The sequence below is a fragment of the Notolepis coatsorum genome (genome assembly GCF_963971535.1).
Source record: "Notolepis coatsorum genome assembly, chromosome: 6".
NCBI classification, from domain to species: Eukaryota; Metazoa; Chordata; class Actinopteri; order Aulopiformes; family Paralepididae; genus Notolepis; species Notolepis coatsorum.
The window spans coordinates 97000474-97015735 of NC_140170.1; the positions used below are offsets into that span (position 1 = coordinate 97000474).

The window sequence follows — 15262 nt, forward strand, 5'->3', positions numbered from 1 at the left end:
TGGATCCTGAAAAGAAAAAAGGCAAGGCAGAATTGAACGTGTGTTTTTTCTCTCTTTAATGTCTTTTTTTTTTTTTGCTTAACAATGCATATAGCCTGTGTATGAGTCAGCGAGTGAAGCGGCGGAGGGGAGGAGGGCCATTCATCAGGCCGATTCGCAGAACTACTGCATGCTTTCTGAGAGGGCGAGTTTCTGAGAGGGAGGGTTCTCAGAAGAGCTTCGCTAGGCTAATTACCTTCAGCCTTGCGGTGCGGCGCACTCTTTGGGCTCTCTCTCACTCGGTGACAAGAACTAGACCGGGTCGTTATCACAGACGTTGGAGCCATGTCCAAAAAGAAAACCTACTCGCAAGAAGAACATGATATAATCCAGTGATCATTCGGTGATCAGTGAATTTTCTCTTTATTGAGAGAGTGAGGGTGTTTGTCGCCCTGGTTGTGTCAGTGGGGACGGCGGCGGAGGCCGTAACCACCTGGCCTGGAGCCAGTGTAATAGGATCCATATCTCGCCATATTTCTCAATCCAGATCCTTCTTGTGTTACATACTTTCACCCCTCTCTCTCTGTAGGATGCAGAATCGTGGCCTAGGGGACAGACAGACAGACAGACAGACAGACAGACGGAGAGAGAGGGAGAGAAAATCTGAAATTCTGATCAGAGCAGTATCCAGTATACTAAAGATTGTATCATCACATCACAGAGAGAAACAAGGAATTAGCTGCAGGCACTTGACACCCATTAAGAAGTGGAACAGTGTGGGGAGTGTGTGTGTGTGTCTGGGCATGCAAGAGGAGTCCGTATTCCAAAATGAAATGAGCTGAATTCACAACACATGGTCTTTCCATCAGTAAATATCTTATTGGCGGACTCTTGAGTGAATGCAAGCCGACAAACAACAGAAGGACCTATGAAACTGAAACTGTTTGTGTGAAATGTTACCCATCCAAACTTTTTAAAGGTCCCTACCACTCAAAAACGTTTACAGTTAACTCCTCTTGGCCATGCTTTTGACTACAGATTGTTATTTGTGCAGAACTTATCACCAGAGTGCCCTTTTATATTCTTCCACTGGAGGGTGGGGGGCTTCTCTGTATTTCCTAAAATTCTGAGCTACCTGTGTCACGCAACTATTCATCATGGTCGTCATCCAGGAAATGCCAACGTGAAACTCGTATTATTATTTGAATACATCTAGTGATCTATGCACGAAAACATCAGCTATAACAAGAGTGTAAGATAAGAAGTATTGTGGTTGTGTGAAACTAATTATTGGCAAACCGTTTGGGTGGAAAAAGAGGAAGTTAAGCAGCTTGGGGGAAGACGAGAGGTGCTTCATAGATCCTTGCATTCTCAATGAGGGCAAAGGTGTAGGGACGCTAGCTAAGTCATTTTCAGTAGTTTATTGAAAATGTTTGGTGGGAAAACCATACGAATTGTTATACAATATACAACATTTTACGTTGTGGAGGGGATCTTTCAGACAAAAAAGAGATTCTCAGAAGACGGACCTGCCGGTGATATCACGGCACGTGTCCACGTAACGCAGCTCCTTTACGTGTTCCTCCGCCCAGTGTTGGATGACGGGCGGATGCCTCGGGTCCACCTCCAAGTAAACACAACTGTTGGGAAGGCAAAGAGAACAGGCCGCTGGGATTAACATTCAAATTAATGGATTAACAAAAGCAGCCCTGAGCAGGGAGGTGGTGGTGGCACATGTTTAGAAGTGTTTTTTTTAAAGGCTTAGCTTGTTTAAGAGGCAGCATTGATGAGAGTACACATGCCTTGCTTGTGACAAGTAACAGCTTTTGGGAATTACACCCAGGTGGGGGTAAAGATTACAAAACAGTGCCCTGCCATTTGACACCGTGAGAGGGATTTGATTTTTCAAATTCACTTTAACCTCAATATATATATATTATATATATAAAATGTGTATTTTTACTATTAACTCTTAACACATTGAGCGCCACAAGTTTCCCCCATCCTTCACTGTCTAGCGCCAGCTTCATGACCATTTGTGATATTTCACGATCTTTGCGTTGCTATTGTATATTCTATATTATAGCTATGGAGACAATAGTATGGCTCATTTGACAGACACTATTTCTAGTCCAACATGTAAAAAAATTGTTTGTTTCTACACACTGTAGTTTGTAGTTTATTACATGCTAAACATCGTCCATTTCCAAGATAATCCAGTCTTTTTCCATAGATTGCGAGATAAAACTTGCTATATGCAATAAGCGCAAACCATTCTGGTTGATCCCCTGAAACCCCAAATACTCCCGAAATCAAAGGTATACACATGTGCCTTCACAAAATTATCAAGGGGGGGGGGGGGGGGTGGTCTTACCCCGAAAATGCGATCATTACAAAACGCTAGACATAGGGGGTCCTTACCTTAGCCAGAAGGTAATCCAAAAAGAATAATTCCAATGATGCCATCGGCGATCGCGATTACTCGTTTATATGGAATTACACATGTTTACGGGACACTATAGGTTTTGAGGCGAGCAGATCTGCTAGTGATTGCTTTGGAAGAGCTCCTCCCCCTCAGAGCGAGTCTCGATAGTCCGGTTCATTCATTGCCTCTCCTGATCCATTTCTGTCTGAGTTCAAAAGGTAGGCGATACTGCCACCTGGTGAGATTCGATCGGCATTGCAATTCCAAAGTAGGCAAACGAGCCAGGGACACATAGAATGATCCGGATGATGGTTTAGAACGGGGATCAGAGGAAAAAGATCAAAGGGTCTAAAAGCGTATTATTACGCGTTTGGCACTCAAGCGTTGGTGGTGAAACACGTAATATTACGTATTTGGCCCCGAATGAGTTAAGCCAGAGTGACAAAACGCCATAAATCCATCTCTACAGACTGTATGAATTAATGTTGCGTTTTCTTTTTCTTTTATCCACTTTTTCTCCCCATTTTTAAATTGTTCTCCCATCCCAATTTCGTATTATCCAATTCTTCCCTCCCCTGTCTTGAACGTTGCTAGACTATGCCTCCCACTGGTCGGCTGTAGTGAGGATAGAAGCCTTGCATCACGTGTCCCCCCCGGTACACGAGGAGGCAGCCTGTCGCATCTTTTCACTGCAGCAGCTCGAACGTTTGTTTACCAATAGGTTAAAGTGTTATTAGTGAAATATGAGTTTTGGAAATCTATTCAGAAACTAGCGAATATCAACGCCTGGAAATGCGCGCCGCCATTTTGTTTGTAAATTTCTAAACAAAATTTCGAATTTCGAAAAACTACACTACCCAGCTCAAGCCAGCTCCTGTTAACAACAATTGGAGCGATCCAACTAACGTGAAGGAATTATCCAACCACTGCTGCCCAGACCTGGAATATATAACCATCAAGTGTCGTCCTTTCTTCCTCCCGAGGGAGTTAACGGCGATCGTCCTGATCGGAGTGTATATTCCACCGCAAGCCAGTAACAACGTCGCGCTCTCCAGACTCCACGACGAGGTAAATAGAATACAAGCGGCGAACGTTAACGCCGCCATTTTAGTGCTGGGTGATTTCAATAGCGCCAATCTGAGAAAGGTATTACCTGACTTCTATCAGCATGTGACTTGCAACACCAGAGGCGGTAACATCCTAGATCACTGTTACACGCAATTTAAGGGTGGCTACAAGGCTCATTCTGATAGTGGCTTTGGTAAATCAGATCACGCGTCCATTTTCCTTTCACCAAAGTACAAACAGAGAATCAAAAGCACTCCTGTAGTCTCGCGAGAGGTGCAGAAATGGGATTTGACGTCAGAGGAGACGCTCCAGGCTGCGTTTGACTGCACAGACTGGAACGTGTTCCGCGACACAGATAACATTAATGTCTACACGGAGACAGTGCTGGACTATGTTTGTACTATGGTGGAAGAAACAATCCCCACTACCAAAATGAGAGTTTACCCAAATCAAAAACCCTGGGTAGACAAATCCGTCCGTGAAGCTCTGAGAGAGCGCACCAAAGCATACAACAACGGCCTAGTGGCAGGCAACATGAATGACCACAAGGTGGCGCGATACAACGTAAGGAGGACAGTGACAGAGGCCAAACGGCGCTACAGGGATAAAATTGAACTCCAGTTTGAACAAGCTGACTCTAGAGCTATGTGGCAGGGGCTCAAAACGATGACAGACTACAAAGGCGCCTCCCTCAAACTGAACAGTGACATCTCCTTAGCAAATGACCTCAATACCTTCTATGCGAGGTTTGATGCTGGTAATAACAACACCAGCCCACAAGCCACGGCAATAGGGGGGGGGGGGGGGGGGGGGGGGGGGTCTGCTGCTGATGGAGACTCAGTGTTCAGGGTAACAGAGCATGAGGTGAGGCGGACCTTTAAAAAAGTGAATATCAGGAAGGCAGCAGGTCCGGACGCGTGAATATTAAAGGCAACCAACTTGTGTTCAGCTTTTCGTTCAGCGTTTCTCTGATTGGCCACACGGCCAATCAATCAATCCACTAGCACGCGGCCTTGCGGCAAGAGAGACAAGAGAGACAAGAGAGACGCGGCAGTCGCGGCAGAGAGCCGCGCATGCGCATGAGGCTCCCCCAGGTGCTCTTGAGAGGAGGAGGTCCTTGTGTTTGAGACAGCCATATTAGACACATAGCCATAATTTAAGATATAGTTTATGCATTCGCAAAATATGAGAGCGCTTGTCATTGAAGGGCTTCCTACAACGGAGGAACGGCCGCTGCTGCTGCTGGAGCTGAACCGAGTCAAGCCGCGGGCGGCACACGGAAGCCGGGGAAAAAACAACCGCGTCGCCCCGTTGGCTCTTCAGCAAGGAGCCTCCACAGCTCCAGTTAACCTAATTTATACCGTAATGAATCATTAAAAAATATACCGTTAACTGGAATATGTTGTTTCTTTACACATATGTTGGATTATGTAATTGGGTTTTCATGACAAAACAATAAAAATCGCTACTTTACATCAGGGTGAACGCTGAACCGAGTCAAGCCGCGGGCGGCACACGGAAGCCGGGGAAAAAACAACCGCGTCGCCCCGTTGGCTCTTCAGCAAGGAGCCTCCACAGCTCCAGTTAACCTAATTTATACCGTAATGAATCATTAAAAAATATACCGTTAACTGGAATATGTTGTTTCTTTACACATATGTTGGATTATGTAATTGGGTTTTCATGACAAAACAATAAAAATCGCTACTTTACATCAGGGTGAACGCTGAACCGAGTCAAGCCGCGGGCGGCGCACGGAAGCCGGTGAATGAACAACCGCGTCGCCCCGCTGGCTCTTCAGCAAGGAGCCTCCACAGCTCCAGTTAACCTAATTTATACCGTAATGAATCATTAAAAAATATACCGTTAACTGGAATATGTTGTTTCTTTACACATATGTTGGATTATGTAATTGGGTTGTCATGACAAAACAATAAAAATCGCTACTTTACATCAGGGTGAACGTTGTTACACTGCCACCACCCACTTCAATGACAGAGCTCTCATATTTGCGAATGCATAAACTATATCTTAAATTATGGCTATGTGTCTAATATGGCTGTCGCGAAGTCATTGATAAGCGACAGCCATATTAGACACATAGCCATAATTTAAGACATAGTTTATGCATTCGCAAAATATGAGAGCTCTGTCATTGAAGGGCTTCGTTCTACAACGGAGGAACGGCCGCTGCTGCTGGAGCTGGACCGAGTAGAGCCGGCGGCGGTGCACGGAAGCCGGCGACAAACCACCGCATCGCCCCGCTGACGTTAAAAACGCGAAATAACGTTACTGATGTACAGTGACACCCAGAGTTTCTAGTTACAGTAGTGACGCGTGACTCGAGATAGTCCTAACACTGTAACAGTGTTTATTATTAAGAGTCAGATAGTCCTAACAGTGTTTATAGTCCTAACAGTGTTTATTAGTAAGAGTCAGATAGTCCTAACACTAGTGTTTATTATTAAGAGTCAGATAGTCGTAACAGTGTTTATTATTAAGAGTCAGATAGTCCTAACAGTGTTTATAGTCCTAACACAGTGTTTATTAGTAAGAGTCAGATAGTCCTAACACTAGTGTTTATTATTAAGAGTCAGATAGTCGTAACAGTGTTTATTATTGCGAGTCCTAACAGTGTTTATTATTTCATAACTGTATGGGCTTTGTTTATACATGTACAGTGACGAGTGAATCTACCGTTGGTTGTTAAAAACGCGAAACATAATAATCAGTCAGCAGCGCTCCACTGCTACCGCAGCCCAACACAAGTGCGTTGGAACAGCAGCCCAACACTACACAAGTTGGTTGCCCGCGCTGCCGCGCTTGCTCTTTGGATTTCATTTGGGACGTGGGACGGCTGCGCTTGCCTGCGCGTGGGGGCGGGGGGGCGCGGCCAATCAGAGAAAAGCCGAACACAAGTTGGTTGCCTTTAATATTCACGCGGTCCGGACGGCATCCCCGGCCGCGTCCTAAAAGTCTGTGCCGACCAACTAGCCCCGGTATTCACTGACATATTTAACCTGTCCTTAGAACAGGCTGTCATCCCCACCTGCCTGAAGAAGTCCACTATTATCCCTGTACCCAAAAAATCCAAGCCTGCTTGCCTCAACGACTACCGCCCTGTAGCTCTCACCTCCATAGCCATGAAGTGCTTTGAGAAGCTAGTAAAGGGCTACATCTGCTCCTCCCTCCCCACCAACATGGACCCCCTGCAATTTGCATACCGCCCCAACAGGTCCACGGAGGACGCCATAGCCCATGTGCTGCACACAGCAGCATCACACCTGGACAAGAGGCAGGGGAACTATGCGAGAATGCTATTCATCGACTACAGCTCGGCATTCAATACCATAGTCCCCTCCATACTCATAGCCAAGCTCAGGGACCTGGGCTTGAACTATGACCTCTGCCAGTGGGTCTTGGACTTCCTGACTGGCAGACCCCAGGTGGTGAGAGCAGGCAACTGCACCTCCTCATCCATCACCCTCAACATAGGGGCCCCCCAGGGCTGTGTTCTGAGTCCCCTCCTCTACTCCCTGTACACACACGACTGTGTGGCTCAGCGGAGTAGCAATACAATCATCAAATTTGCTGACGACACAGTGGTGGTGGGCCTGATCTCTGCCAACGACGAGAGGGCCTACCTGGAAGAGGTCAAGGTCCTGGCGGGATGGTGCCAGGATAACAGCCTCTCCCTGAACGTCAGCAAAACAAAGGAGATGATTGTGGACTTCAGGAGGTCGGGGGTCAAGGACTACAGCCCCCTCAGCATCGACGGGGCACCGGTTGAGAGAGTCAACAGCTTTAAGTACCTCGGAGCCTACATATCCGAGGACTTGACATGGACCACACACATTGACAGTGTTGTGAAGAAGGCACGACAACGCCTCTACTTCCTCAGGCGCCTAAGGAAGTTCCAAGTCAGTCAGAAGATCCTTAAGAACTTCTACTCATGTACAATAGAGAGCATCTTGACTGGCAACATCACCTCCTGGTTTGGGAATAGCACTGCACAAGACCGAAGCAGACTACAAAGAGTGACACGTTCAGCCGAACGCACAATTGGAGGGGGGCTCCCCACCCTCCAGAACATTTACAACAAGCGTTGCAAGGGCAAGGCTAAGAGAATCATTAAAGACTCCAGTCACCCGAACAACTGCCTCTTTGAACTGCTGCGGTCAGGCAAGCGATACCGGAGTCTCAAGGCGAGCACAGAAAGACTCAGAAGAAGCTTCTATCCCCAGGCCATCAGACTGCTAAACGAACAATGAACACTACACAACAACAACCACCAAACGCACATAGCACACACATCCACACGCACACACTCACTTTAAACAGACACACTGTAGCACCCACTCCACACACTTTATAGCACACACCCACTTTAAACAAACACACTGTAGCACCCACTCCCCACACTTTATATTTATTGATGAAGGATTGCACTACAACTCGTACACCTTACTGTAAATTGTACCTAAATTGTACCTCATCCCATTTCTGCTTTGCACTATATAGTACTGTACATTAGTACACTGCATAGTATTGTATATTATATGGTAACTCAGAACATTGTACATATGTCTATACCGAACACTGTGACCTCATTTCTTCTTCTAAATTACATGCTATACTATGTTATTTGATACTATCTTGTCTAGCACAGTCTCTGGAGCGTAACAGTAAGAAGCATTTTGTATGAAAGTATTCTGTACTTCTGTATGACAACTATTAAAGAAACTCAATCATACGACTTCTGGATATACTTTCTTATTTCTGTTATTTTTCAGGATTATCTACCACAAACCTGAACGTTATTGGCATAAACTAGAACACAGTTTCTCTACCTTTATGTGAACGTCTAGCAAAAAACGGCGTTGCAATCTGATGAAAAACGGCAGAGAAATGTCCATTATAAAAAAGTCCTAATTATAACTAAATTATAATTATATAATTATAACATTATAACTAAATCCAGATTGAACTCTGCCATTGGAAAGAGAAGATTTGGTCCGATCCATAGATGTGCGACTTGGCCACAATAAGGTAATTTATAGGCCTGATATTCTATAATCATAATTCAAATTGCATGTGTCCAGATGGCAGAATTCAGTACTGTATCTACAAAACCTTCCGTTTAATCATCTTCCCTTCATTAATTTGCTTAGATATTTTGTACACGTGATCTCAAGAAGGTGCTGAACGAGCTCAGTGGCAGTTTGTCATGTCTGGTCATTTTCTGCATGGTGTTATTCACAGTCAAAGATTAAAGAAATAAAATAAAATAAAAATAGAATTGATATTCTCCTTTGGTTCATTACAATTTACTCAAGCCTAGTAACAGACACAATATTACAATATGGTGGCAGAATGTATAAAATACTTTAACCACTATTTTTTGTTTATTGTACCAGAGTCTCGTTTTAATACTTTCTTTAGAGTCAATTTGGGTGTGGCAAGTGGAGGTGGTTATTGTCACAGGATGGGGTGGGGTGTAGAGTTTTTCCTTTTTATGTATGTTTGAGACACCATATGAAAATGAAAATCTATTTAAAAAAAATGTTGATCACAACAAACAACAACAACAGTAGTGCATCACCCATGGTTTGACAGGAGCCTGGGCGCCAGAGTGAGAATCTGTTTGATCACTCTCAGGCCGTCCTCGCCTCCATCGAGCGCAGCAGGGTCTTCAAACCTGAGGGGAGAGTTTTCTCATATCAAACTGACTCACGGCACTTCTACACTGACTCACGACACTTCTACACTGACTCAACACTTCTGCACTGACTCACGACACTTCTACACGGACTCACGATACTTCTACACTGACTCACGACACTTCAGCACTGACTTACAACACTTCTACACTGACTCACGACACTTCTACACTGACTCAACACTTCTGCACTGACTCACGACACTTCTACACGGACTCACGATACTTCTACACTGACTCACGACACTTCAGCACTGACTTACAACACTTCTACACTGACTCACGGCACTTCTGCACTGACTCACAACACTTCTACACTGACTCACAGCACGATTTTGGGAAATAATCTAATTACGATTTTTCGGAGATATTGCGATTGTGATTAAATTTGTGATACATTATTATTTTCTTTAAGCAGCCCAACAGAGGTTTATTGTAAAATGTGGCTTGCATCTGGCTTACGCGCTGGGTCTGCTCGGGATACCGAGCCTGGAAATGTTTCTTTTTACCTGGGTATTGATACCGGGACCCAACTGTACCGTTTTTCTGTACTTTACTCTCTCTCTCTGAAGTCTAAACTTCACAACACACAATCTAAAACCCCTCCCTACCTCCCTCTCCCAAACTGTTCCTACAACAATGTTGCATGAAAATACTAAATGTATGCATACATTTATTTTTACAAAGACCAGATATGGGACGCGTGCATGCACGCTCACACTCCCACACACACAGAAAGGGAGAATGGCTTAAAAGATTTTAGAATACTGCAGCTAATGAAGTTAAATGTTCAAATCATCAACTATCCAGTTTGTTTTATAGTGCAACGTTTTGCTACTTAAACGTTAATTGAACCAGTAGAGAGAGGGAGGGAGGGAGGGAGGGAGGGAGGGAGGGAGGGAGGGAGAGAGAAAGAGATGCCCCCCCCCCACCCTTTCCTTACTTGGAGCTCAGCTGTTTTCTCTGTATTGAGCAGGGTTAGCTAACTTAGTTTAGCTAGCGTTAGCTGCTAACGTTAGTAACGTTAGTGGGCATCAGGAATGACGAGGATGCAAAGCTTGTTACAAGCATTGGAGTTTTCACTGCACATAGAAACAGCGAGAAAAAAAAAGCTGGGACATATTTCGGGTTGCAAAATGCGACCAAAGCACTCTGGAGCTATGCTGTAACGTCTTCACACACGGGCGATTCACGAGCTGTTGTTGGGCGTATTGAATCAGACTCGCTGTATAACGTGTCCCAAATCGCAAGCTTTTATTTCAAATCGCGATTTCGATTTTAAATCGATTAATCGTTCAATCGCCTCCTCAGAGATTTTATTTTACAGAATAACTAAAAGACCCCAAATTTACATCATCTTATTATTTGTCAACTCTGGTCAAATCCTAAAAGAGAGCAACCCTTACTTGCTAACAGTGAAAGAAATAGCGGTTTATATATTTGGTGCGTAGGGATAAAAATACAAGAAAATGCTATTTATGTAGATTTTCTGGCATGCATTGGGTACATAGCTGTATAATACATACATCCACACATATAAGGCAACACGACCAGAAAAAACTATTTTTTCCACTTCATGAGCACTTCATAAATTAGAATAAATAACTGAACAAATAAATAAATGGATAGGTATATCTTTGTCAGACAGCCAACTCACCTGAGGATTTCAGGTTCCAATGATGTCATATCCTCAGAAAACAGGTATGGAGGGTTACTCACCAGCATTGAAACCGGGTCACACAAGTTCACAACAGCGTCTGCGTCTTACACACAAATTAGAAGCTAGTCAGCAATTTGTGGTACAAATTTAATAGCCAATGTAATAATAAATGCTGTCTAATACAATCAACACAAACCGGTGTTTTCATTAACCTTACCTTTTATGACGTCCATGTGATGAACCTGTATTCTATTCTGAAGCCCTAAACTGTGGACGAAAGCCAATAGTCATACAGTATGCATACGTACATCATAATGAAGCTTCTTTTCTTCTCAGTTTTTTTTAATCATTTACTATAGATAGAGCAAGAATCTGTAAATTGTGTGATGTAAGGAAGGGGCAGGACTAGATAAGCACTGCTTCTTTCTGCCCCTTCTCGAACCAAATTCTATGTTTTGGTTTATTTGTATTTGTATGTGTGTATGTAGATATATGCATGTGTACGGTATGTATGTATATTGTTTTTGCTTTGATAAATTTGTTGTGATTTGTTATGTGTTGGTTCGAGATAAATAAAAATCAATCAATCAATCAATCTTCCGTATGACATGTGAGGAGGGCGTGATGATGATGATGATTACCTGGATGCATTTTCTCTCGTCAGATCCACTGCGTCTTGGCTTTTATCCAAGGCGATCGCCCTGAGCTGTGTGACACACGAGACGGAGAAATCAGACAAGGATTCCTTGCCATTTGTTACAGGGCTCTGAAATGCCAGAAACCAGAGAAGTTTTGCTCTATGTGGGCTCCCTTGTTTTCCTACGTTGAGAGGATCCACCTCCACGTAGCCTCAGACTGATATTTACCTACATAATATCTGTGGTACATTCTCCACTCCTTCCGCCCCTTTAAACTTTCTCCCTTGATGCACCTGCCAATGCAAGAGGCTCGGTATGAGCATGACATCTCAAATTGATACCAGAGTTGGTTGACCTATGAATCACTGTATTCCCTAGCGGTGGGGGAAAAAATCTATACGTAGTAGTATCGCGATACTTTGCGTGGCGATACAGGGACGCCAAGTATCGATATTTAATTATTCATAATTTTTTTTTTTATATATATATATATATATTTTTTTTGTATAAGGAAGTTGCATTGTTCATTTCAATACCTGTAATAGTACAGTAGTCCACACACACACACACATGTGCATTCAGTTAAGTTGGAATATGACTGTAATACAAACAGTTCAGTTTGTCAGGTACATGCAACACAGATTACAGTGTTTACATCTGTCTGCTTGAGAAAATACCATGTTCTGCAATAAAAATGATTGAAGTGAGATGAACAGACTGAACTTTATTTTATTAGATAAAACATGTTGACAGTTTTACTTTGCAGTTGAAAAAAGGTAATAAATTAAATTTGATCAAAAAAAATAATAATAATAATAATAATTTGCAATACTCAGTGTATCGCAATAGTATCGTATCGTGAGGTCTCTGGCGATTCACACCCCTATAGTATTCCCCTTTCTTATTTTTGTATTGATTTCCTTATTTTTATGTATATATAAATATATATATATTTTTTTTTATGTTATGTTTGTCTGTCTGTCACTCTGTTTTGATGTCTGTCGTCCTTGGTATTCCGTTTTGTGTTCCTAATGGATAACTTTCAAGTACATATAATTTGTAAATGTTGGTCGCGCTGACAATTCAATAAACAAATATATAAAAAAAGAAATTAAATAATGAAATGCCAGAAACAAAAGCCTCACCTGTGGAAAGCTCTTCAGTAGACTGAGGGAGATGGCGCCGGAACCACAGCCCACCTCCAAGCACGTATACTGAGCCTCTGCACTCAACCCGGTAGCCAGTTTCATCTGCAGATCTGCCAGCACCAGGCCGACCAACTCCTGCACACAGTAATTAGTGCTTCATGTATATCATAATATTGGGATTTAATTATATGTCTGGTCCACTATCATTTATAGTTGTTTTATACTGATCCCCATTAGTTACGACACAGGTCATAAGAGCTGTTCTTCCCAGCGTGAAATATTAGGGCTTGAACATCTCATAAAACAACGACTTCATCATTCTGTTCTCTAACCTCTGTTTCTGGTCTTGGGATGAACACAGGGGGTCTCATCTTAAGAGTCAAATCTCTGAAGTCCCACTCCTCGATCACATACTGCACCGGCATCCTGAACCAAACATATACGATACAACACTACATTATCCAGTGGTGGAAAGTAATTAAGTATTTTTAATCAAGTACTGTACTCACTCTCACTGTACTTAATTGGCTGATATCAATCCCTGTCTCCTGAGCCGTTCAGCCATTATGTAGTGTGATGTGTGCCTGGTGCCAGTGTATGGCAGCCATTGAGCCTGCGTAGCCCAAGGTTGTGTTTTGCATAGAATAATTTTGCATAGAAAACATGGCAAAAATTTATGAAGATTATATACTTTCACATTTGATTCAACTTCAAGATGACATAATCAGAGCAGCATAACTGGACCACATACCACTTTGCCATAACCTTTAGAGGTCAATGGATTGAGGTTGGAATGCTCCCAAGCACTGGAATACACAAACGTCATGTAGAATGCTTAATTTAAATAAAAGAAAATTGTTTTACTTTAGATACTTTCAATAGCAAATACTTCTCTACTTTTAGAATTCCGAATTTTACCAGAGTACTGGGTATTTCTACTCTTACTTAAGTAAAGGAACTGTGGACTTCTTCCACCACTGACGTTTTTTTCATCACTCTAAGCCATAAGGCTACATACAGTACATCTATGTGGCTGGACAGCCTTCTGCTCCCTGGAGTACCACGGGTTCACACCTGGAGAGGCGTCTGGCACAAAGCTTCCAAATCTGCTCTGCTTTCTCGTGACTGAGGGGCTCCTTCAACTTGTCCCGCTCCACGCCTTCAATCTGTAAAGAGGAAGACAATAACGATTGGGAGTGTTGAAACGTGGAGATGGTTGTTGATACAATAGTGTAGAGTGATTTAGAGTGTTATGTTGACAAATTTACGTGCTCACAGTTTTAGCTCCAAGTAGATGTGCAATGATGTACTGGCTGGATTGCTCTGGCTCAGACACACCTTGTTCCTCAAAGTGTCTCTTCCACAAAGCCATAGCCTGGAGCACAGTAATGCTGGTTGTAGGCAGGACGGGAACATTGTGTGCTACATGAGAACCACAAATCCCCTAAAGATAAAAGGGGATTTCATGAAATCAAAATTAATCAAATGATTCAACATGGTTAGCATGCTTGAAGTTTATACTTTTGTAGAAACGTTAGGCTGCCTCAAGAACCCATTAAAAAAATTCACATTGTTCTTCCTGTGCCCCAGGACAGCTCAGTCAGTATTTGTGAACATGCACCACTCTATCCTAATGCTAGAAATCAGAGAGAGAACCCTCCAATTGGTGATGTCACTGGGATGTAAAATCTGGGGGTGCTCCATAGACAATGAATGGGGCTGACTTTACGAAGACATAAAATATTTGTGTGAGCTCTTACATCCAAATGAGATTTTTATTCTAGGTCAGACCTTCAGCAATACTAGAATATGAACCTCATTTGGGTGTAAGAGCGCACACAAACATTTCATGTCTTCATAAAGTCAGAGCCCCCCATATTCACTGTCTAAAGAGAACATCCCAGTTGCATCACAGATTGGAGGGTTCTCTCTGGTTTCTAGCTCTAGAGTAGTCTGTTCAAATACTGACTGGACTGTCCATGGGCACAGGAAGAACATAGTGTGACTTGTTCAAATGGGTGGCATTCATTTTTCATTCACCAATGATTAGCACTTCTTTCATTAAACCTCCATCAGTAATTGCTGCAAAACAAGGCAATCCTATGAAGACAATTAGCCTACCTTTAGTAGACCACACCTGCCTCTCTGGTAGGCAAAGCGTCTGTACAACACTCTCAGTGGTCGTCTCCACATGACGACAGACACGTGCCCGACCAGCAGGCTACACGGATAATGTTGCTAGATTAAATTCCCAGTAAGTCATGCCAAATGCCTGTCATAAACAGTGCCATGATATCAGGATCCTCACTTCAACTTGCCAAACGTCCTGGCAACATACCAAGTCCGTCGTTCAAACTATCCGCGTGTTTACTGTCTGCTTAAAAGCACATTATCTGCATATATTTTGGATGTAATCGTAAGCGTCAATGTTAGTAACGCACGGCGTTTCGCACCACGGAATTGTTAATGAACTGTCAATTTCATCAAGTGTTTGAATATGACCTGGAACCGTCCGTAACGATTCGTTGGGTCTTGAAACGTGCTGCGCCTGCAACGTGCATTTATTTTCCGAGCTTGCTGTTTTTCACGTCGCCGCAGACCTGGAACCGCACCCAAACCTTGCGC

The 15262-nt window shown here is 43.2% G+C and overlaps 1 protein-coding gene across 2 annotated transcripts; it reads right to left on the bottom strand.

Annotated features, from left to right (window-relative positions):
* Positions 1-68: 68 nt before the first annotated feature.
* Positions 69-15194, bottom strand: hemk1 (HemK methyltransferase family member 1). Of its 2 annotated transcripts, none has more exons than XM_084317210.1 (11): positions 14759-15194; positions 13914-14081; positions 13712-13803; positions 12970-13063; positions 12635-12772; positions 11493-11557; positions 11069-11118; positions 10849-10948; positions 9075-9170; positions 1509-1619; positions 69-584 (listed from the first exon to the last, which is right to left on the bottom strand). In XM_084317210.1, exons 1-11 carry the CDS (start codon positions 14828-14830, stop codon positions 539-541), a joined length of 1032 nt encoding a protein of 343 aa, XP_084173336.1. In that variant the 5' UTR covers positions 14831-15194; the 3' UTR covers positions 69-538. The 2 variants fall into 2 exon arrangements, with proteins under 2 accessions (XP_084173336.1, XP_084173335.1); XM_084317209.1 differs by having other exon boundaries at positions 10849-10954.
* Positions 15195-15262: the final 68 nt, after the last annotated feature.